Source organism: Eublepharis macularius, chromosome 6 (assembly GCF_028583425.1).
Source record: "Eublepharis macularius isolate TG4126 chromosome 6, MPM_Emac_v1.0, whole genome shotgun sequence".
Taxonomy (NCBI): Eukaryota; Metazoa; Chordata; class Lepidosauria; order Squamata; family Eublepharidae; genus Eublepharis; species Eublepharis macularius.
In genome coordinates, this window is record NC_072795.1 from 21,455,969 (window position 1) to 21,481,556 (window position 25,588).

Here is a 25,588-nt window from a genome sequence, read left to right on the forward strand (position 1 = left end):
GAATGTTTTCCCACAATGTGATTACTGGATAAATAAACAGGTTATTTCTTGTTCAGGAAAAAAGAGGAATCCCAGTGCTGGGTGGGTTAGGGAACATAACAGAGGCTTTGGCCTCTGTTGCTGGTAAACCTTTCTACAGCTTTGGATGACCGCTGTGTGAAATGGGATGCTGATGGACCATTTGTCTGATTCAGCATGGCTTATACCATGGAATTTTTGCAGTAATTCCAAAGAAGGGTGACCAAGGGCAGTTAGAATTAACCTTCTTAGGAGACAGTGCATGCAGTGGAAGGAATAAGAACTCTCTTTTCCTGCCTCCTCCTTTGTGAAGTACAAATTCAACAATGCTTCATGTGCCGTCCAAGGGATCATCTATCATCTAACTGAGAATCATCATTTCTTGGCTACCAATGTCCTAGTGGTAGACTTTAAAAAAGTACTTTTCCACAATGGTGCCACCCATGCATGAGCATAACAACAACCAACAACAACAACAACATTCAATTTATATACCGCCCTTCAGGATGACTCAACACCCACTCAGAATGGTTTACAAAGTATGCCATTATTATCCCCACAACAAAACACCCTGTGAGGTGGGTGGGGCTGAGAGAGCTCCAGAGAACTGTGACTAGCCCAAGGTCACCCAGCTGGCTTCAAGTGGAGGAGTGGGGAATCAAACCTGGTTCTCCAGATTAGAGTCCTGCGCTCTTAACCACTACACCAAACTGGCTCTCATGGCGTGTAAGGTGCGTAAAACAAAAGTGTACCGTGCACATGTCCGTGCAACATCCTAGAAGCAACCTGAACACTGTCACCCAAATTCTAGCAGCAACCTGAACACCCTCACCCATATTCTGCTGCTGCTATGAAGACTAGTTGATGCTTGTCACATGCATGATCTTTCTTTTAAAAAAGACGATTACAGACAGCCAATTTTGGACTGAGACAGACTGAGTTCAGTTTATGCAATTCATAGTTGAATGCTACAGTGGTATAAACAGTCTTGGAGATTAAACGACAAAAGAATCAATTTTAAAATGAAATTCTAAAAATGCAATGTCCAATCAGTAACATCAGAAGTTGCTGCTGCCTGAATAACGCTCCCAAATACATCCAACCACATTCTCTGCCCATTGTCCCACCTCCAGATTCTCTAACATTCTTTATGACAAGCACCCAGGCTACACAATACCAACCTATTGCAAATTAAATGACATGTTATATAGACTGAATTTAACATTATTTTGTTATCCTATCTGTTAAAAGTTTATAAAGTCAATTACTATAAGCTTCCCAGATGGAGTACATGAAATGTTAATGGCCATTCTACAATTCTTAGAGTTTGCCATGGCTTGAATCTCATGGTAAATTTCCGCTAAAGGGACCATTTTTTGTTGACTCTTCCATCTTACTGCCGCTTTCCAATGCCCCCGTCATGCAGTTCCAGGGACAGGAGTTGCCCCCCCCCCCAAGGAGCAGCATTTCAGTTTGTAGCAGTAAAGGTAGGACCCAAAGCATCTCATGTACAGTATCTGCATCACTGAAAATGACAAAACAACTAATTTCAGCTTCATACCTATGCACATGAATATTGGTTTTCTGCCATTTAGATTCCCCATTCAGCAATATTCCTGTATTTCCAAAGCAATGGGGTAACACTTCCTATGATGTCATTTTTTTAAAAAATACAAAAAAGCATTATAACAAGAGATTAGTTATAATGCTTTTTTGTATTTTTAAAAAAAATGTAAATATTGTAATTCACCTTGAGCGGGCCCTTTCCTCCCCGCTCTGCCTACCCCTCCCTTTCTGCCTCTGGCCAGGCACCTGAAGGGGCTGTCTCCCTTCCCTGTCTCCGGGTACTCACTGCCACCACTGTCCCTGTATGGGGTCCTGGTTAGGTGGGACAGCCTCCTAACCCCCCTCCTCTGCTAGTGGGCCCAAGCACTTGGGGGACTATGTGAAACAGAAGAGCTTTCCTCCATCATCAATCCCAAAACTCAATTATTGAACTGCTCACTATACCCAGGTAAATAAACAGTGAACGGAAGGACTAATAAAACCTAAACAGAAACCCCTACTCTATCTCCCTCATGCCCTAATTAGATGTTGTGTAGGGTAGGCCCAATCCTTTGATACCTGGGGTTACACTAGATCTACCTCTCCCCTCAGAGCCATCTCTCCCTTAACTCTCCAGCCACCAACTGTCAACTTCCAGCTCCCACTGACTTGCTCTCCCTCCAATCACATTCCACTCCAGAACTCGTCCCTCCCCTCTGCAGCCCATAGAAACGTAACTTCAGAAACCACAGGGGTGTTTCTCCACAGTCTTGTATTGAAAATGCAGGGTATGTACTTTTAAAATAAATCACTGCAGACCTCCCAGATCTTGATTAAACCCCCAAAGATCAGATTACTCTTGTATGGATACCGATCCTCCCCAACAACAGTGTATTGGCATCAAGCAAGCAAGGTCATAAGTACTTGTCAAAGCGGAGACAGGACATACATTAAGAAAGAAGGATATGCAAACCAGTGAGGCCTATTGGTATGAACTGTAATCCCTGGAGACCGCATCAATAGGCTCTGCAAGGGAGCTACACAGCTGTTCTTCAGGCCAGAACAAAGTGCAGAGGAAATCATTTTGGACTTGGATCTGTGTCAAGGCTGGGAAATGCCAGACTCTTCACTTTATTATACCAACTGAATTACCAATTGATGCCTCTGTCAGTAGGCGGATGACATTTGATAATTACATACACAAAAATGCTAGATAAACTACCTATATATCCAACAGCCCAGTATGACTCCTCATGCTGATAAAAAAATCTGCTCAACAGGGCTACCCCAAGCTAAGGTTTATCTTTCTGGAAAACTGTAAGAAGGCTCAGGTTTTCAGAAAAAATATAAACAGTTAAAAAATTTTGGAGGAAAGGTTAGTTCCCTCCCTTTCCACCACAGTAGCCATGACCGTACAGGTATCACAGAATTTTTAGTGGCATTTTGGGTTCCCAAAACATGGCATCCAACAACTGGTGTACCCAAACACTGGTGCAATCCACCTCTCAAAAACAAAAGATGGAGGAAAGGAGTTGGAAGTGCAGAGAGGTTGGGGAAGAAACAGTGAGAGCTGCAAGGAGAGGAGAGGGAGGGAAGACCAGGCAGGTGGGTTGGAGAAAGAAGGAAGGCTAGGCAGATAAGTGGCTGGCAGGGAGAGAGAGGACAGGGACAGACCAAAAGGGGAGAAGTGTGGAGATGAGATTCCTGTAAGTCCTCATGGGTCCCCCTCTTGTTATTAATAGCCCTCCGATATATTTCCATATCACCCCCAAGCCATGAGATATATCTTATTTACCTTTGATGACAGGTGGAATACATTTTGTTGTGCTGAAGGTAAACACTTCTGAGAAAGGTCCTTCCCCAGCATCATTTACAGCTTGTATTCTAAACGCATAGCAGGTAAATTCCATCAGCCGTTGTACCTTGTAAGTGTGACTTGGTCCCCTATAGATGGGAATAAACCTAAACGAACGAGAAAAAAGAACATTAAGTCATTTATTCTTGATTACACTCAGCTAACAGGAAAACCTCATGCCTGTTCATTTATATAGAACTCCCAATCCAGAGAGCCATATGGGCATTTAATAGGATATCTCACAAAAGTTCCCCATTCATTTCCATGTAGCAACATTCTACTGAATGTGCAGCCTCAAAGCAATGCACTCCAATGAGCTCCCACAGCAAAGACTGGGCTAACACGGTATCGTGTTAAGATTGTGTAACGCCACTAGGCTATGATCCCGACACCAGCAAAGGGAGAGGCTATAAAGGGCTTCAGATCAAGGCCTTCCAACAATGTGCAACAAGGAATTCTCAGAAGAACCTTCAAGGAATTATATGCTGACATAGTACGAGGATCTACAGAAAGGCAAATCACTAGGGAAGTGTCGAAAAGCTTTGGGGTGTGTGTGTGTTTGTATCCCAGTCTAAAAGATCATGATATGGTAAGAACATCTAACAAATAAGTTCAATCTGGAAAAAAGAATATGATTCAGTTTACCTTCTGTAACATTCACACGCAACCCCTTTGTGGATCTATTAAACACACCATTTGGAAAAAATCATCAGTGTGCCATCAACTATTGGCACGTCTGATACAATCCATTAGTATTGTGAAAGCTCGACATTTTATGGACTGGAGTGGTCCTATAGACCATTTTATTTTAGACTGAAACCCAAATAAAAAAGTTTTCCTCTCTGCATAGGAAATTCAGAGTGCACTAAGAGTCATCTGATTGCTCTGTCTCAGCACCAATTTTTTTCCCCAGTACATGCTGTGTATTAGCTTGGATCTGGCAATCAGATGACCACTTTACTGGCTGAGCATGCAGTACATTGAATTTTTTCCGCTATTAATTAGCAACAGCAGAAACATAAAACCATGCAGGAGCTGAATGCTAATATTGCTCAGAATTAAACTGGATTTACTCCATTAGATTCTACAGTACCAGGTTTTCCAGGACTGGGATCATACACAAGACACAATTCATCAGCCTGAACTGTCCCTGTCTGACATGATCTTGATTATAAATATTGTGATATGCAGGGCTTTTTTTCAGCAGGAACATGGTAGAACAGAGTTCCAGCACCTCTTGAAAATACCTGGCAATAGTGTGTGAAAATAATATCCTTTCAAAGAATTCCATGTGTTTCTTTCTCATTTTCCTCTTGAGAGTTCTGCCACCTCTTTTCCCAGAAACCCCCCCCTGGCAATATGTATTGACTTCAGAAGTAGTAGTGAAGTGCAGGATGCATGCTGAATCAGGTGCATATGTAATGATGACTCTGTGCTAAACATGGTTTGAAAAACTGGAAGCTGGGCTTGAGAACAGCCCCCCACTCCCAACCCTGGTGTGTATTTCTTTTCTCCCTTACCAATCTTAGCCATGATTTGACATTGCAATTGCAATGATTCTAAACATGGGTATCACTAACCAGTTTTCCTTTTAATCAGAGCTTGCAAACCCTGGCTAAGATGGTACCAAGTTAGGATTAATGCAGATCTGTGCAAAAGCAAGGTAAATTACAATTCATGCTGGAGAAGAAACAAACATTCTTGGGGTTATTTCCCAATCTGCAAATGGTGGTCTTCAGGGAGGCAGCCTTTTATCTGTTCCAGATCTAGTGTCAAGGATACCCAATGTACCCAAACGCATCTCTTAAAAAAACCATCAAATCAACTTTTTCAAGTTCTGATGTTGTTTCAAGTTGTTTCAACACAGCACGACACAAGAGATTGTGAGAAAATAATTTTTTCAAACCAGATGATAAAAGGGGTTTCCATTCCTGACCTAAGCTTTTGCTTCATTGGTGCAAAATGTCTCGCCAGCTCTAATGTTCAATGCTACACTGGGCATCCTATATTTGGGTGGACATTATTAAACAGCCATACTATACTATACAGGAAACTGGTGTCTGAACATTGAACATTAGTTTCACATCTCAACATACTGGAACCAATCAGAACCAGTTTACTATTCCATTAGTTTTCAATAGTGATTTCATGCATTCAGCTCTTATGAACAGCCACATTTATGGCAACAGATTAAAAGACTGACCTTTACTCATCATGCTGTGCTTTTGTGAGCTTTCTGAAGTATCTGGCTAGCCACTGTATGAGCTTACCAGATTAGACAAACTTTGTTTTGTTCCAGCAAATCAATTCTTGCTGCCTCTTAAACTGACCTTGTTCTGGTTCTTTTGGTAGCCAAGTTTCTAAATGCACAAGTGATGTTCCACAGGAAGTGCTGCATAGTAGAAAGGCTCTAATAGGTACACACAATTACCTGGATTGCAAACAGCTGCCCATTTTATTCCCTACTCAAGACTTTTCTCACACAGGCCAATTGTGACTCGCTCAAATATCAAATATACGTCAGCCAATGAATTAGCAATGAGTAGCATAGGCAATATGCAAGACAGTGACGATGGTACTTTTAAATCCTTCATTTGCTACCATGTACAACCTTACACAGATATCTTCTCCAGGTTCAGTGGAAGACGGTGTGGCCCTGAGGTTCAATCAGATATAACAAGATGAGAAAATAGCCTAAACAAGCCTTAATTATGCCCATAAAACTCATGTTGTGATTTAAGCAACAACTAAAGTTTCATCTTACAATTGTTTTAAACTTCAAAAGGCAGCTGATATCTTAGTAAATGGCTACAATTTGATTACAGCCTAAAAAAGGCACTCGGTATTCTTCAACGATTTCTCTTTGTCACATGTAAGCGTAGGAGGGCTGATTGCGGCCCAGGAAAGGAAGGTAATCTCGACTTATTTATCTGTCAAGACAGTCTTGAGCCCTGGGGGTGAGATGCAGGTAGCTTCTCTTCATGCCTACCAAGCTGTTTGCAATGATCATTCTCACCCACAAATACACAGAACCTCTTGGGTTTAACAAATATGATAAAGGCGCAGGATACGCTTTGATGAAGTGTTTTGTACAGAAGACAGGAGTGGACTCTAAGGAGTGGGAGATGTAAGCAGATAAATGCTTACTGAGTTTTTCACATTTTTTACTGGGTAAATGATAATGCTATTTATTTGCAGGTCACTGCCAACGTTGAGGAAGACTATAATCCTTGACAATCTCTTTCTGGCAATCATGGTTACAGAAGCTCTATAAAACATCCCTCCTGAAAGATGGACCACAAGCTAACAGGAATATTAGACCTAATAATCAAGAACACATAGTTGACAACTCAGGAACCTTCCCTTTTGTTCCTTAATCCATAATAATATAGACACAGTACTGATAGGATCAGGATTTTGCTGTGATCCAAACAAGAAAGGCTGGAGCCAGCCAAGTATTTCAGGTGGCAAGCTGACAGGCACTTGCCTGTTCATCCGACTGCATCCGTTCTTGATCATCCCTTTCAGACTTCTGAATCCAGTTTCCTTCTGATAGATTTGCTGACCCCATTTAGAACAGCAAGCTTTTAACCTCCTCGCAAAGGGCTTGGATACTATTGCCCACTACTGGAACATAGCAACTCTTGACCTAGAGCAATTGTCTGAGGACTCCGGCTTGGCTTCTTGCAAGGGACCATCCTGCAGCATCTCACATTTCTATGTCCCAGCTATAGGACCTATTTCAAGTTCATGACCCCAAATAAGACGGGCCATTTGTACAAACACTTAGATTCTAGTAACCATGACTGAAGAATAGAACAAAGCAATACTAATTTGCAGGGCTTTTTCTGGGAAAAGAGGTGGTGGAACTCAGTGGGTTGCCCTCAGAGAAAATGGTCACATGGGTGGTGGCCCCGCCCCCTGATCTCCAGACAGAGGGGAGTTTAGATTGCCCTCCGCGCCGCTCAGAGGTGCAGAGGGCAATCTCAACTCCCCTCTGTCTGGAGATCAGGGGGCGGGGCCACCACCCATGTGACAATTTTCAAGAGGTTCCGGAACTCCGTTCCACCACATTCCTGCTGAAAAAAAGCCCTGCTAATTTGGAGCCTTGAATTTGTGTTAAGGTTCATTATTAGCACTTCCTTTCAGGTATGTTATTAAAATAACCCCAGATCATGAAACAAATGAAAAGAACCTTAGACTAATACTTCTCTGCCTTGCAGCCAACACCAGCAAATGATTCATTTTAAAGGGTGCTTTAGATTTTACAGTCTAAGAAGGAACACAACATTTCCTAACACAGGAGGAGATCATCTCCAGAAAATTACCTCCATTCTGTATTTTTCCCCATGTCAACTGTTTAAACAGGCTTGTTTCCTGGCCATCTAATATTAAAGAGAACAATAAATTATTTATCCACAGAACATGATGTTCCTAGAAAGAATGCTTAGAAGATGACAGGGCTGCAATTTTGCCATCAATATATATTTATCCTCAGTAAGGATCTTCCGGGAAATGCTTTTCATGTCACCACACTGAATCTCCTGTCATCATTTTAAGATTTTTCCAATGAAACATGGGGTAACATGAAGAGAATTGTAAACTCTTCCTCACCCACGTTCTGCTACACACTCAGATTTCCAACTTTTATTTAGGGGAATTTCTTCCCCCTTCGAGGGAGAAAAACTTTCCTCTTCCTAATTCTTCAGCTTTCAAAGAAAGACGACCTAAACATGCAGCATTCAAGAAGTAGGATGGACGTGTCAGGAAAAGTACAGGAGCATAAACAAACCCCAGAGTAATGTTTTGCTATCACAGTGCAAATGCAACCATTGTTTTTTTATTATTTACAAAAAGGGGGAAACGAGAGGAGAAGAGAAATCATCTTTGTATTAATGAGTAGAACTGTTGGCCAGAGGCCGTTCGCCCGCAGCTCAAGCAATTCACCATCTGAAATCAACGCTTGCACGCCTTGCTAACTAGCAGCTGCCAATAACCAAATAAGAGGGATTATCACTGCGGGGAAAGGGTCACTTTTTAGACAATAAATGCCTCTTGTCTCTCATTTAAAAAAATTACCCCAATTCTGTTTATTGAATAACTCAATTCCTCTCCCAGCTATTTATGGGATTGCTTTTCCTATAATCTGTACACTGTGGAAATGGCAGCTCAAAGCTTCAAAACAAGAGCAGATAATTTGGCTTGTGACTCGAAGAACATGAAGTTCTGCACAAGTGGCGGTGGTGGGGAAACTGGGTTGAATCAATAGGTAATGTAAATGGGTGAAGCCCTTGACCTATTGAAGGGCAGTAATTTCTTTAGTAGCAGTATGTCAACAAGGAAGCCTTTTCAGCTTAAAGCAAAAAAGTGTATAAATCTTGCTTTATTTTCCTTTGAAAAGCTCACCAATTCTTTGCTATGTGAACAATGTAACAAACCCCACCAAATGATAATTTCTTTAATCTAACCCTGCCCTTACATCATAAACGAAATCAAGTATTTTTACAATGTCCGAAAGCTGCCCAGAAGACACACAGATTACAAAAATCAACTACACGATCAAGACTGTGTGATGTAGTGGTTAGATTGTCATTCTAGAACCTGGGAGACTTGGGTTCAGACACATGAAGCTCACTGGCTGACCTTGGGCAAGTCACTCTCTCACACTAATTTACCATGCAGGTGTGCTGTGAGAATTAAAAAGAGAACCATGTACTCTTCTCTGAACTCCTTGAGAAAGGACAGAATAAAAATGTATAGACAGAATAAAATATTCCATGTGCATGGTGTGTACTGCAGAACAGAACACTGGATGGGTGCCCTCCATGTATGCTGGTAAGGAATTGGACAGAGCTGAACACAAGTGATGCGGGCTGTAGGGCAGTATGTGAAGGCAGGAGGGGATGAGAATCAATGGAACAGGCCATTGAGCCACCTCTTGAGCATTTAATTATACTGGCTAACTCACTGCGTATTGCTATGCATAAATGGTAAAACAGTTGTCTATTTAGGAATAAAACACTGTGGCCTAATTTGAACGTACAGAGTGCTTGCAGAGTGAAAGGCTTGATACTTTGTATAGTTTGTTTATCTGTAGCTGCTGAACTAGCCCCTCCCTGCTGTGAGTGAAGATTCTGTTTTGTGCCAGTTGAAAGATGTCTGTTGCTGAAACTGTCTCTCTCTCCTGTACTAGACATGAATGTTTCTCTCAGTTTGTTGTTTATCTTATTGTAAATAGTTTGTAAATGAAGTTCTTTAACTAAACAAACTTAAATTATATTTCTTCTCACTGGACTTCACCGTGTACTCTGCTACACACATGTATATGTGTGGAAAGGTGGTATATCCTGCACCAGGTGAGTGATGGGATATTGCCCCACACAAGAGATATTCACATATATCTTTCTTCCTGCTCACAGTCTATAGATGTAGTACTGGAAGAATAAAAGCTAATTTGCTTTCCTTGGCCATATAGGACAGCTGTTGCTATTTTAACACATCAACACCAGCCGACTGAATTTTATATTACTGTTGGAGCTCATTGACCCAGGATATCTTGACACTTAACTAAGGAGTAAAAGGTAAAGGTAGTCCCATGTGCACCGAGTCACTACTGACTCCTGGGGGGGGGGGCATCGCATCACGACATATTCTTGACAGACTTTTTCTTATGGAGTGATTTGCCAATTGCCTTACCCAGTTGTCTACACTTTACCCCCAAGAAACTGGGTACTCATTTTACTGACCTCGGAAGTATGGAAGGCTGAGTCAAGAGTCTTTTTAAAAAGTTTATCTGCAACATTTCTCGTCAGCCACAATGGGAATCTATGGGCCTTTTAGACAGATGGGTCTTATGTAACTATTGCTCCTTAGCTTTGCAATCAGAAGTTTTGAGATTCTCAGTGGAAAAGGATATCCAACAACTTTACAAAACCATAGCATGCATACAGCAACACGTTTTGCCTTTATTAGTTAGATGACACAAAAAAATTCCCAGTTAATCATCACCTTAATCACTGTTAAGGATGTGTTCAGAGCAATAAGGAAAATGCATGTGCAGATAGATCTGTAGCACGTAGTGAAATCTATACCCTACGTACTAAATAATTCCCTAACGCTTTTAGTGAAACAGAGTGACAGCTTAATTTTTGCCTTGCCTTTTGTTTATTTGTTTCTTAATGAGTTTGGGTATTTCAGAACTGATTCTACAGCAACCATATGGCTCAGTCCTAATTGTCAATTTCCTTTCCTTATTTGCTCGCCAAAATTTTTAAATGATTGCACACAAATTATTTTGAATGAATATTTCAATATACCCATTTTTATATATATTTTTAAACACATACACTCTTCTGGAGCTCTCCAGGTGGAATGAAAGCCAAATACTGTTGTTAAAATGGGTATTAATTGTCTCGATTCAATTAAAAGTGTAAACAGTTTCCTAATTAGACTCTTTGAAACATGCCGGAGCTGGGTAACAACTGCATTCGTCATAAGGTGAAGTAGACTCTCTCTGTGTGTATGTGTACTCACAGCCCTGCATATTAATTGCTTATGCCCAGATTATTATTTTAAAATGAGCATACTGTAATTAGTTAAGACAATATGACCAACGTCTTACTCATAAAATGGGATATGCTGCTTAAGGAGGTTGTACAGACACGTTCATCTGAAGGATTTCAAAGCAGAACAAACAAGCTCTTGTTCAAATCTTGTCTTTGCCATAAAATAAGCAGGGAGCCTAAGCAACTCTAAGTGCCACCCCCACAAACCTGTAACATGAAGATGCTGCTGTTTTCTTAGAACTGTTGGCAGGACTTTTAAGATTTATATCCTGCTTTTCTCCAAATACTGAATTCAAATAGGTTTGATTTTCGGTCTATGGGTACAAGGATCACGGTTCTTTCCCATACCCAAACACCATTTCTGACCCAGGTAAAGTTTATCTCTGTGGTTTCAGGACAAAATCGTTCCTTTCTTTTCCTCAGTGGAGTCCCGCAAATGGGAAGCAAAACTTTTCCAGGCTCAGAAATAGCTGTGTGGGGAGGGGGGGAATCCTTGACAATCAGCGCCTTCTGCAGCGATCCAGCCCAAAGCATTATAGTCCCATTGATTCCAATATGAGAATGAAGCATATCTTGACTGCTTTTCTTATTTAAATAAATGGAACATAAAAGTGCCTACATTTTGGCTGGACTATGCCAAGTGTTCAATATTTTTATGATTTTGTTCTGATTTTAGGGTATTTTTTTATTCCAACTTCCCAACAGGGTTTTAGTCCTGTAGGAATCTTTTTGAAAGAGATTCTTGATTTATAGTTTTATGGTGATAACTTATGGATAATTTGTTAACAGCTTGAACTTTCCGAAATGTCAGGATAACCATTTAACAAACAATAATTATGATTACCTTCAAAGATGCCTCTGAGCGAGGAACACCATTGATGAGCATTATCATCAACTCAGTATGCATGCTGGGCATAACTGTCAATAGCAGCTGGGAAAAAATGTTTCATGGGGTAGGAGAGAAACAAGAGCATTTGATATGGTGGCATTTCTGATTTAGCACACGGGACGCTCTTTCAAGTGTAAATAATTGCACAGGGAAAAGTTTCAGGGAGCTTTCACCTAATGAAAGACATTTCTTCGTAAAAAAAAAATGTTGCCTATGTGATATATGATCTTCATGCTGACATCACCCAAGCATAGATCAGCCAAAACATCCAGGGAAAAAAATGGCAAGTTGTAATTTTATTCCAATTTTAGGAGCAATGTTTCACTCCAATTTTGCTATACCTTGTTTTTATTAGATTATTACTATAATTATATTTTAGATAAATATTATTTTTTAATTTAAGCCAAGCATGAGGCTTAGCAACTAAACAACGGCTGACCACTTTCCAGAGTGAATCAGACCCCTCCCCCCCCAAACATATTCCAAACAGTGAAAAACTCTGCAAGAGAAAAACATGAGCAGAGGCAGGAGGTGGTAATTGGGTATTACCTTACAAAACAACATCAGAACGTGGTACATTTACGGACAGTGCTCAAACAACACCTGAGACCTTTTCCCTATGAATGCGACACATGCCCAGATGGATGAAGCTGGTTCTTCTGAGGTCAAACACAGCCTAGCAAAAGGACGACTGCAACTTGTTCCCTTTCCTTCCTTCCTCCTCAAATCATATTTGAAGCCGTTTAACGAAAGGCTTGCAAGTCATGCAGTGCCGTTCTGCTTCTGGCCACAGGGATGGCTTGTAGAACTCACTGAAGAGTCCACAGCTTTTAAAAATTTAACTTGACGGAATACACACGTCCTTAACTGAACAAACGCGACCATTGCTGATGCTGGGTTTCCAACGGAGAGAAATGCTTGGGCCAAAATAACATAGTTTATTTGCATCGAGCGTGTTTTATGTAGCTGCTCAAATAATATGTTGCAGGATGATGACTGATTCATTTTCTAGTTCTTCAGACGGAAATATTTCTCCAAATAATGAGGCAGTTAAACAGATCAAAATGCCTACAATCAAGTAAAGTGTTTGTAATGTTTCAAGAAGCACGATCTCCATTATTTTTATTTTACACTGGTAAAACACAACATGATTACTACAAATACGGTGCTTGTGCAGAGCTGCAGGCACTTTTATATCATTAGGGAGTTTTACAAGATTATACAACACCTCTGACAATATCTATGAGCAAGAACTGCTCTCGTCAGTCCTCGAAGAGAAGTTTCTGGGTCATACAGAAGGGGAACTGGAGTGGACCAGAGAGCCATCTACCTTCCAATCTCACGCTCTAGTATCATATTGAGTGATTCCGCACATGTTGGATAATGCACTTCCAATCCTCTTTATAGATCATTTGGAATGGATTTTTTCGTGTGTGTGGAACAAAAAATCCACCTCAAACGATTGATAAAGTGCATTGAAAGTGAATTATCCAACGTGTGCGGAATCACTCACTATTTGAAATTGCTGCTTCATTATCCATCTTGCAAAGAATTGTCAGTTTTGCTTTACTGTAAAAGCAGTTTACAAGCAGTTCCTGAGATGGCTGCATTTGCACTGCTAACTTAACATCAGTTTTAGCACAGCAGCACTGACTTTAGGATGCAATACATTAGTAGTTTTCAGCAAAAAGAAAAAAAATGACATATGCCTCCTGCTTCAAACTGACTGGAGGAATTATGAGATGCTACTGTTCTGTCTCCCGAGACTGTATTCCAGCAAGACCCACAGGTGCCTTAGCAAAAAAAATGCTAGCCACACCCACGGCAAATGCCTACAAATTAATTTGCAAAGGCAAATTAAAGCCTTTTCTTATATGATCGAAGAACCCTGTAGTGCAGAGTGGTAAGCTGCAGTACCAAGCTCTGCTCAAGACCTGAGTTCAATCCTAGTGGAAACTGGGTTCACACAGCCGGCTCAGGGTTGACTCAGCCTTCCATCCTTCCGAGGTCAGCAAAATGAGTACGCAGTTTTCTGGGGGTAAAGTGTAGATGACTGGGGAAGGCAATGGTAAACCACCCTGTAAAAAGGCTGCCAAGAAAATGCGACATCCCCCATGGGTCAGTGATGACTTGGTGCTTGCCTTTACCTTTTTATACTTATCTGTTCATTTTGGATGAATTTCATTTAAAAACAACTGAGAATGTAGACAAAATACTTAGGCATTGTCTGTCCCTATGTGGCCCATATCTGTCTTGTGACGGTTTATAGAGGGAGGCTGCTAAATTCAATTTTGATGGTCATTGCCACATCTTTGTGGGGCAGAGAAATGCCGTCCGCTCCTAAGGAAACTACTGTAAAATCGCTGCTAAACAAGTCTCCTCTTGACTATCTGCAGATCTAGCTTCAGATCTGTCGTGCCTGATCTGGGTGGTTGGGCTGGCAGTAATGGATCAGCTCCACAGCTTTGAGATGCAACAGATTTCCTGGCTCTGTCTCAGTCTGGCTTCTGCTTAAGTCTATGATTAATTCTCACACTGAAAGGAATGGGATTTAAAAGCACTCAGCTTTAGTGGGATTTATTTATCTTACCACTGCTTCAATATGACTAATGTTTGACTTATAAAGTAACTGCAAGAGAATACTTCATTCATATCACAGCTTACCATTAATTAAAGTAGTAACATGATAGAATAGTATGGAAAGGTATATTTTAAAAACTGCTTAAATCAATGTGGAAACATATTTTCTGTTCTAGATGCAGTTTCAGAGGTATTACATAAGAATCACAGTGAATTGACTCCAAATAACTCTAAGTGGGAGCCACTTTTACTTACTGAAAATTTTCTGTCACACCTCTCCTGGTTGATGGGACTCAAAAGAGAAGGAAAAAAAGTCACTAGCCCTCTTCCATGCAAAAACACCGATGGCAAGAGTTCATGCAGTTCTATATAGATATTTTCTGTGGCAGCTTTCTATCTGTGCAACCTCTTAGACAAGGAGAAGTACATTGTTGGATTAAGTTTCACTTATCTAGAGCTACATCCTAGTGGGAGGTGTAAAACTATCTTTCCACGAGCAAAAAACGTGTTGGATTAAATCAGCTTTTCCACACAATCTCACTCAGTTCCTCTCCTTAATACACTCCTGTCCCAAATGGATCCACTGTATACTGGCCCAAGCAGCCCCTAAATAAGAAGCTTCCCCTAAAGGTTGAAACTCAACTCTAATGGGGCAGGTAAGGAATGCCAGAGAACAAGGAATACCTACACTCAAAATGTTAATGTGTCAAGCTGTTTCAACAAAGCTTTCTTCAAATAACTTAGGAAGCTGTAGTTCTGTAAAAGAGCTGAGAACTGTTGGTTGGAGGGCATAAATAATTTTGTGAAAACTGTCTATATTTTCATGGATGGATAAACCAGCTTGAAAATGAATTAAATTTGGTTCTTCCTCTTTTTCTCAGCTATAACAGCCTTAACCTACAACTCTCCATTTTACTCCTTTTAGTTGGTAAGCTGGTGGTTATAGATAGAAATCTTCTCTGCCAAATACTCAAAGACAGTCTGAAGTAACAGGCAGAGTGATCCATAATTAGCACACTACTTAATTATATCATTTCATCATTGGTTCTTGGAAACACTTTCAGAGTTCCTGGAAAAGGCACAGAATTGAAGGCTAATGACTGTCATCAAAAAACTGACAGTGATGTAACAAGGTTAATTTGTTTGACCTGAGTTTTTTGTTTAAAGTAACCCTACTGTGTTCTGAAAACATTTGTCCTTCTGCGTTATTACAGGTTAAATAGCTTCCTGTGCAGCAGCCTCACTTGTCAAGAGGATATATACAACACAGATTTCTCAGTGTTTCTGGGGATTCCAACATCTCATTTCCGCAGAAGCCAGCACAAAGTTGAAACAAGAAATGCTGTTAGTTGTAGATTTTCCGCGCTATATGGCCATGGTCTTGGCATTGTAGTTCCTGACATTTCGCCAGCAGCTGTGACTGGCATCTTCAGAGGTGTAGAACCAAAAGACAGAGATCTCTCAGTGTCAATGTGTGGAGAAGATGTTAGCAGGTAATTTGTATCTACTCAGGAAGGTGGGTAATTTGTATCTACTCAGGAAGGTGAGTAGATATAAATTACCTGCTAACATCTCCACAGAAACTTCAAGAACTACAATGCCAAGACCATGGCTAGACAGCCCGGAAAATCTACAACAACTAACGTTCTCCGGCCTTGGACAATATAAGAAATGCGAATTTGGTCATTTTATATAGTCAAGAACAAATGGAGACCCATGGCTTGGTTATTTGCTGCACACTCACATTGCCAAAGTGCCTTATGGAAACAGTATTTGATCTGTTTTCTTGATGAAGCATCTACTATACAGAAGGATGGTTTCAGGTGGGAAGCCATGCTGGTCTGCAGTAGAACAGCAGTATTTGAGTTCAGCAGCACTTTAGAGACCAATAATATTTTCAGGGTGTAAGCTTCTTCAGATGACCAGCAATCTTATTGGTGGGGTGCCATTTCAGGAAGGAGGGGAGCAAGATTCAAAGGGCTGCTATGGAATCTATTCAAATATAAAGTTACGAAGACATCAAGAAGGAAAGACCATATTTCAGAGGTAGAACACATACTTCACATTCAGAAGAACCCAGGTTCAACCGCTAGGCCTGCCAGTTTTTTAAAAACAACAGCCAAACCAATACAGGTTGTAGAGCTGGGAAAAAATCTGAAAAGTTAAGAAGACCAGTCGTGACAGATGTACCAATGGCTTGACTCAATATAAGAAGGCTTCAGATGTTCAACATAATTTAAGGGCATTTACTGTTGTTATTTTCTTATTTTTAATATTTCAGAAATATTACATATATAGCTACATAATCGCTGTTTTATTCTGAGGTAAAAGGATTTGTGTGTTAGCATACATACGTGCTGCAGAGCCCAGTGAATCGTTCTGTATAAAGAACCAGTAAGTTGGCACCTTCCCCAAATGATTAGTTCTGCAATATTACAACTAGGGATGTGTGCTCAGATACAGCTGGTCCAAATATATACCTGGTCTGAATATATACCTGAAAAATACCTTATCAGTATTTTTGGTTATCAAGAGTCATATTTGGAATTCTTAGGAATTCCAGGATTTGGGTTGCATACATTTCCAGAAATATTCGGGAATATCCAGGGCCGGCATTTTAAGGATTCCATGTCTGTTTTCCCCCCTTTAACCAGTTTCCTGAACAGCAAGAAAGAAGACTGCCACCATCATGAGTCTTGCCTTGCCTGGGGACAGTAGCTTGTAGCCAGTGCAAGTCTTACACAGCCTGGGAATGGTGGCTCACAGCTGGTTTGAGTCTTGCCCAGCCCAGGAATGGCAGCTCACAGCCAGCATGAGCCAGGTGCAAGGCTAGGCAATGCTGTGGATCTGTCTGGCTCCTTCTCCCTCATTCCCTCCTTTGCAGGACTGGAGCCCTTTTCCAGGCCATTTTTTCCTTCCAGTCCATACCCCTGCAAGTATGATGGCTCGGGTACCTTGTTAAGGGGCCTATATAATTTGACCCCGTGATTCAATTTGCTTGAAACTTGGTGGGTGATCTTTAGTCGGCACTATCTCCCCTGCAATTTTGGTGCCACTTGGTTGAAAAACAGCCACTACAGCCCCCTCCCCAATTCCCCCATAGTGGATAATAGAACTTGAATAATTCCAGAATCCTGAAAAAACTTAAACATGAATCCTGAAATGGTAGCAGGGGATTTGAATACCATTGTATACTGTTATTTACTCCCTCCCCAAAATCCACTTTTTCCAAGTGCACATCTTTAATTACAACAACAACAACAATAATAACATTCGACCAGAAGTTAACACCCAAGGACAATAGAAGAGATACTAGAATTCCAGCTGCTAGTCAACATTTGCATCTAGAACGTACCGGAGTTGGGAATAGATGCTGGATTTGCAAGCCCAAATCCCCACTCAACATGTTGGTGACCTTGGATATGGTTGTTTAATTAAAAATACCCCAAACATTCTGACCTCCTTGGGGAAAGGGCTGGACATGTGTAACAAATAAAGAACATTTGCAGAGATGCTACTCTGTTCAACATAAAATTTTAAAAACGTTTATGCACATTTTAAAAAAAGTGCATAAATTTCAGTAATAATCCATTCTCCTATCCCCCCAGCAGGATACTTGGGAAATGTAGCATCCTTAAAATGCTTGCTAATCTACTGACACCTTGCACAATTACACTGCCTAGGTTATTGGGGAGAACAGTGAAGGCAGTTCACAGTTGAAAAGAGGAGACCTGCCCTAAATTTCAGAAACAACTGACAGGAAAAGAATCTTTGTTTTTCTTGTAAAAAAAAGTTGGGGCTTCTCTTATGTACTGTAGGTATGCAATTGGGTATAAGACTCCGTATTTGTTTTCATAGCTAAATGGAATCTCTGCATTTAGAGGCAGTATAGTTCTGGATGCGGGGTACTAGAGACAAACACAAATTGCCCTTGTGCCTGCCCTTATGAAATATTTATTTATTTATTTACAAATTTTACACTGCACCCTTCTACCCTCACAAGGGCCACCAAGGCTGCTAACAAATTAAGAGCATACATAATAAAATCACATTTCAAAAAACCATTACCATCAACAAAAACACATCATTAAAGCAATTAAAACCAAAATGAAAACACGCACAAACATAAAAACAATTAAACATCAGGCAGGAAGGATCACTGAGGGAATACCAAACAAAACAAAAAAGTCTTCAGCCTATGGTGGAAGATGGCAACAGAAGGGGATAGACAAGTCTCCCTGGGGAGGGAGTTCCAGAGTTCCATGACTGAGAAGGCCCTCTCTTCCTGGTTGTTACCTGCCTAATCTTAGAAGAGGGGGGAACCCAAGATGACCACATAGGGGGGCCTCCGAAGATGACCATGGTGGTTGGGTAGCTTCATAAGAGAGTAGGTGGTCTGTCAGGTATGTTGATTTCGAGCCATATAAGACTTTAAAGCATAATACCAGCATCCTGAATTGTGCCAGGAAACAGATTGGGAGCCTTTGCGCATAGGTCAAGACTGGAGTGATACTGTCCCTGTGCTATCCAGATGCATCTGCCTGGCCTCTGCTGGAAACAGGATGTTGGACCTGATGGGACTTTCGGAATGATCCAGCAACGTTCTTCCGTATGTTCTTATACAAATCCAAGATCTTCATACAGTTGCCTTTTTTTAACAATTGTTTTTAGCAACAACTTAAAGTGCAGGCAAATAAGAGCGCTTGCCAGGTATAAAGAGTCATTGTATTTTGTTCAATTACATTTATCTGCAGGGATCATACAGGCATGGCTGTGCAACTAAGCAACTGTTTTATTAGTCACTGTTGCCAAGGGGCATTTATATTCATTTAACATCCCTTGGTGTTTCTTGAGAAGAAAAACAACATGGCTTAGGTTTGATTGGACAGGCTGGTTTAAAAGATGGCAACGTATTACCTGCTTTTAAGCATGTGCACACATGCGCTCACACATGCGTGCATGCACTCACGTAGACTTGCAGGCATAGCTTTTTGGAACCAGATAGTCTGCTGGTGAAGTTCTACAAATTTCCTCTCAACACTTCACAGACAGAAATGGAAACATGCTTGTGGCTTCGCATATCTCTGCTCTTTCAACAGGGATCAACAGGGAAGCTACCATATACTGAATCAGATCATTGGTCCATCAAGGTCAGCATTGCCTACTCAGGGTCTCAGGTGGAGGTCTTTTACTGCACTGACTGCCTGGTCCTTTTAACTGGAGATGCCAGGGACTGAACTTGGGACCTTCTGCATGCAAAGCAGACGCTCTGCTACTGAGCCATGGCCCCTCCACTGCTCGAATCTGTCCCTACACCCACTTCATACTGCTGAAGGCTCATCTCTGCTTGCTGAATTCTTTATTTGTTTACTCTACAACAGGCTGCTATGCACTGGCTTTGAGAAGGAGTGTTAGTGAACTGGCCATAACTTGAAAAAAAAATGTAAGTACATTATTTATTCTCACAATGGATCTGGCTGCAGTTCTTATAGACAGAATAGGTTACAACTCGAAAAATATCCAGCAACGTTTACTATTTGGACTGGCAAAGGTCTCTGAACTCTGAACTTAGTAGTTAGCGGAAACCTAGGCTGTGTGACATCATACTCCAAGCACCACTGAAGTCACAAGACCAGGGCCAAATCCTGTCCTTCTGCCTCGCTCTGAGCTGGGCACAGGGGAGGTGTGTGGGCTTACACCAACATGCTGAACCCAGGAGAGTCTTGGAGAGTGACAAGATGGCATGCTGCATCTGAGCCGGAAGTCAACAAAGACATTTCTCCACCTTCCTCCCAAGCCCATAGAAGGAGAAAGGAATTTCCAGACCCTCATGCTGAGTTCCAAAAAGGTTAGAAAACAGCAAGCCAGAGTGCTGTTTTCCAGTGTTTTCTGAAGTTAACACCAGCTTCGGGATGTTCATCTGCCCTCTCTGCTTGGAGGAAGTATGGGAACTATCAACGTTTTTTTTTTTTAAACAATGGCAAACTACCCAGCACATTTGTGGACTCCTGGTTATGTCTGTGGATAAAGAGGGTGTCCAGAAGACCAAAAATCATCTTCACTACAGAGTAGGACCGGTCGCAAAAGCAAAGGCAGTGCGTTTCCCCAATTTGTTAAAGATACGCTAGACAAGTATTATCACCTATTCCTGTTATATTATGTTTTCTCCAGTTTCGTGGATGTTCAACCACTGCTTTCAATATGTGCCAGCCATATGGAGATTGTGCTGACACCCATTCATTCAATGCTTGGCCTTGGTGAACAATTCTTCACACATGATAAAACTGTTCCCGGACTGTACCACTTCAGACTACAGGTTGAGAATGAAGCTCTCTAAGTGGTACGGGAAATAAAACTCATTACACAGAGAGAGCCAGTTTGCCAAAGATAATTCTTCTTGCTGACAATCAACACTTCTATGTGGAAAGGTTTTTTTTAAAAAAAGGAAAATATGGGGATTAGGAAATTCTTCTTTAAGCAGCACAGCTCAAGAATTGTTTTGTCACATAATCAGCTGTTTATCTGAACTGTGCAGCTTTGGGGATTATTATAGGTGGCAATATGGGTGGTAAAATAAAAATGGGGTCTTGGTGGCAGACCCCCTCCCCGACTCCACCACATCCAGCTTTTGTGCTTAACTGTGCAGTAAGCGCTCATAAAGCTGCTATCAGAAATGGTTTTATGCAGTAGAATGCAACTGGCTACAATGTCAAACATTAACAACACACACACTGCCATAGAAATACAGGATATATACTGGTACAGCAATGCAAAATTCAACAGGTCGCCTCCAGATACTGGAACAATCCTGTGTGCCAGTTTGCAATTAGCTGTGGTCCTCTCCAGCAGAAAAATGCACACCCAAAGGATCAAGCTATTAAACAAAAAATCAACTACCCTTTTCACCCAAACACCTGTGAATAGATGTTAATTAAGCAGAACACACGAAGCTGTACTTCAGCAGGATAGCGGCAACAGACCCTTTCTCTCACCTCTTATTCCTGTCCTCTATCTGTAAGATGTAGACCATGTCATCGGTGGCATGCTGTCTGGAGGTGCTCTCCCCCCACTTCAGCTTCAGGCTTTGAGGACCAGCTGCAGTACACTCTAGCCGAGGAGGTAAGGGAGGCAGCGGCCTGGTCTTTGCCTTAATGAAGTGGCTGAAAGGTCCAGCGCCGATGTCATTGACTGCCTGAATCCGAATCCTATGGTTTAAAATTAAAAAAGAAAGCATTTTTTAAAAAAGACATTAAACACAGTTGTTAAATCCACTGATTTTCTTTTTTCCTTTTCGTGATTAAAGCAAGATTCACTATATTTCCAACAATAGCTAATTAAGGATTTCTACATTAAAGAGAATGCTTGTATTCTAATTCATGATTTATTTGCTTATAATGTTTGCATACCGCTTTTCAATCTTTGATTTATAAGGTAGTTTACAGCAAAAAGAACAAGTAATTGTTAAAAATGAATATAAAATATTAAAATAAAATATAAAGAGTAGTCACCTAAAACAACATAATACTGATTACCAAAGACGCAGCATAAATTTCAAGTGAAATGAAATTGCAACTCTAATATAAAGAGAAGCAATTACAAACTTGACCTTATAAAATTTCAAAATTTCATTGTCATGGGTTAACAGATTTCTACCTAATTAAATCAAATCAGTTTAACCAGCCAGCCACTGCATTCTTATTGACAGGCCAAAACCAATGAGTGAGTCTTGCCCAGGCAGAAGAATTGTTAACTCTGGGCTGAGAAATTCCTGGAGATTTTGGGGATGGAACTTGGAGAGGGCAGGGTTTGGAGAGGGGCCTCAGCAGGGTATAATGCTACAGAGCCCACCCTCCAAAGCATCCACTTTCCCCATGGGAATTTATGCCTGTAATCCGGAGATCAGTTTTAATTCTGGGAGATCACCAGGCTCCACCTGGAGGTTGGCAACCCCACAAAGTCTTAAGACCATGGCTTGAAACATCCACTCTCCCCCCTCCCCTCAGAAAATTTTTGATTTTGTAACACTCAGCCTGATGAAGAGTTCTCATGATCTCAAAAGCTTGGCAACCCTACCAGGCAGGAGGAAGGGGCAAAATACATGGAAATAAGATTCCATTCTTTTCCTGGTCGCGACTTCCACACACTTGCCAAGAAAATGGCCATTTAAATATATCTACATGAGGCTTTTGGGAGGGAAGGCAACACTGTAGAGCCCAATCTTGTCAGATCTGAAAAGCTAAGGCAGCGCCACTGCTTGGATGGGGGACCATCAACTATGACTCTGGAGGCAGGAAATGGTAAACCACTGTTGCTTATCACTGGCCTTGAAAGCCGCCTGCTGACTTTGCCATAAGTTGGTTATGACTTGACAGCACATACCTACCTAAAGAAGGTCTGTGCTTTCACCCTAGGGAAACCTGTTCATTCCCATCATTTGGGGAGTTGGCCTTTGAATCCGTGGCCTTTGTATCTCAGCTTCAAACTATTTCTAAAATATCAATGCTTAAAAACAAGGCAAAAGAAACCAGATTGCAAACAGTTTTAAGATTGCAAACTTTAAAAAAAAAAACTTCACTGTACTCAGGAAAGCTTGGAAATATTCATCTTGAAGCTCAATGCAATTATATTACATTATTTAAAGCACTACTGGCACAGAGAAGCCAAGCATCTGCTTTGGAAATCTGTTAAATCAAAACAGTAGAAACAATAGGCAAATACCTAGTGGAGAAAGAAAATGTCTCTTTTTTTAAAAAATGCACCTTAGAGACGAACAAGATTTTCAGGGTATAAGCTTTGGAGAGTCAAAGAAGGGAGCTTTGACTCTCAAAAGCTTACACTCTGAAAATCTTGTTGGTCTCTAAGATGCGACTGATCTCCTGACTACAGAGATCAGCTCTCCCTGGAGAAAATGGCAACTTCAGAGGTCAGACTATGGTATACTATTGATTTTAGGTGAAATCACTCCCCAAATTACCCCTCCAGAGGTATCACCCCCAAATCTCCAGGAATTTCCTAGGCTAGAGTTAGCAACCCTACCAAGCACACTGTGTTACTCTGTAGGATATACACATTTACTCTGCAATAGACTGTCATTCTCTGCTTTGAAAAAATAAAAGGTTGTTTGTTCTTTTGGTTAAAGATATGCCAGAAAAACAAATAGTTATCAACAGTTTGACGTGAACCTCAAAAACAAATGGAAGCGATGCAGGGGGGGAACAGACCACAGGCAAAGTTATCATCAACCAGTTGATGTAGATGGAGACTGAGAGATCTGTGAAGTTTTGTGATCTGAGTCATTATGAGTTGGCACAGGGTAAGGGTAGACATTTCTCATCTCATTATCTACAACACTATTGTTTTTATTATTAATTCTTATATTTTTCAATCCATGCTCAGCCATATAACTCACTGAGAGTGACCTTGGACCCATCACTATCGGCCTAATCGCTATCATGGGGTGGTTCTAAGAAGAACAGTATGTGCAGGGATGGGGTAACCATGTACTCTGCCCTGAGTTCCTTGGAAAGAAGGGCAGAATAATATAGAAAACTTGAAATAAATTAAAATTTTCAACTCCAAATGGTGCCAGTCATGCTTGGGGTGCTGTTTATTTCGTTCACAAATGTAGCTTCTAATTGTTCAATACATCATGGGACTGAATGCCGTTAAAAGCAAGGGTATGTGAATGAAGTAAATAATGCTTACTGGAGCCCAAAACTGCCTTTTGATTTCAGCCCTTTCCTTCCACAATAGTTCTGAAACAGCTACCAAAAGTTCATCTCTACATGCCCTTATCATATATCCTCAGCACACAGATGGTGTTTAATGTTGCAACATACAGGCAGAATCAGCTGGAGACAATCCGGCTGTAACCTCGGCAACCAAGTGGGTTGCAACCAGCAGGGGGTAGAGAGAACTCAGGGTGTGTTTGCTGAGGTAAAAAAGAGGTCTGAGAAGGCAGGGGAAGAGTTCCTGAAAGTACACATGAATTGGAAATAACCAGGAAGGCAGAGAATGTGGGGGAAAGGACAGAGATCTTTTAACAAGTGGGACCAAGAAACGTGTCATCAGGTGCCTGTGTGTGCTGTGGCATGGCACCTGATGATATGTTTCTGGGTGCCCACGTGCTCTTTTCTCAGAGCATAACCTCATCAGAGCAAAGAGCCTGCCTTTTAGTTCCCTTGCCTCACTGGAGTTGGGCGTGCTTGAGAGGGGCATCACCATTGTGTGTGCACAGAGAGCACCCATTCGGAAACAGCTGTCTCCATGATAAGAAGATGCTTGGCTTGGAATCGCCTAACATTTTGTGGAACCTCACTACATTCCGTGATCGGTCCTACCTACTCCGTGGCAACCATGTTCTTTTGATGACCATTACTTGCTCTCAAAATTCCAAATGTCCCAACTTGTTTGACAAGATTTGGGGCCCCTGAGCTTGGGGAAGGGCAATTAACAAAACTATAGACTTGGGAACCGCTGGAGGTATGTTCCCACCTTGCCTCTGGAACTCTTCCCCACCAGCATTTTATCTTTTAACTGAGGGGTTCCATCTATTTGGAGCTGTTATAAAGTTTTGAAGGACTTTCATTCATAGGGTTGCTATAGGTTGTAGGCAACTTGACGGCACATAACACACCCATTAACCTGAGGATAGTTTTATGAATATCATTTTAAGCTGCTGAAAGTTTATGCCATGTTTAGGCTCTAGCTTGTTTTTATTTTGCAGTTTTAATAGCTTTCATACTGTAATTTTATGGCATATTTTAATGCTATTTTAGGAATTCATTGTACTTTTTAATATGTGAGCCACCTCATGTTGGTCTCTGAAGAGACAGCATATAAATTTTCTAAACAAACAAATGCCACAAAACTTTGATCCAGAACTGCAAATAAACCAAGGCTTAAAATATTGGTTCGTATAGAGTAATCAATTGCCAATTCATCAGTATTCGAGTATCATGGTAAATGCAAGCTGTGAAGTGTTCAAGTCAAGCTCTCTGCATGATTGCGTTGGAGGGAAGCAGGCTTTTCATATTAGTTATTCTGATTACTGCTATTACAGCATGTCTCTACCACTGAACATGGCTGTCCCTGCCTTTGTCCCAGATGTCTGGAGAAGAAGTGGCATCAAAAGGA

General features: G+C 41.1%; 1 protein-coding gene across 4 annotated transcripts in view; it reads right to left on the minus strand.

The window, feature by feature from the left end:
- FNDC3B (fibronectin type III domain containing 3B) overlaps positions 1 to 25,588 on the minus strand; it is a 360,494-nt gene that overhangs the window by 27,508 nt on the left and 307,398 nt on the right. For all 4 annotated transcript variants that reach the window (XM_054983393.1, XM_054983396.1, XM_054983395.1 and 1 more), the window contains 2 exons: positions 21,445 to 21,657; positions 3,359 to 3,525 (listed from right to left, as the gene is read on the minus strand). In XM_054983393.1, coding sequence (XP_054839368.1) covers positions 3,359 to 3,525; positions 21,445 to 21,657 — 380 coding nt within the window. The remainder of the gene's footprint in view (positions 1 to 3,358; positions 3,526 to 21,444; positions 21,658 to 25,588) is intronic.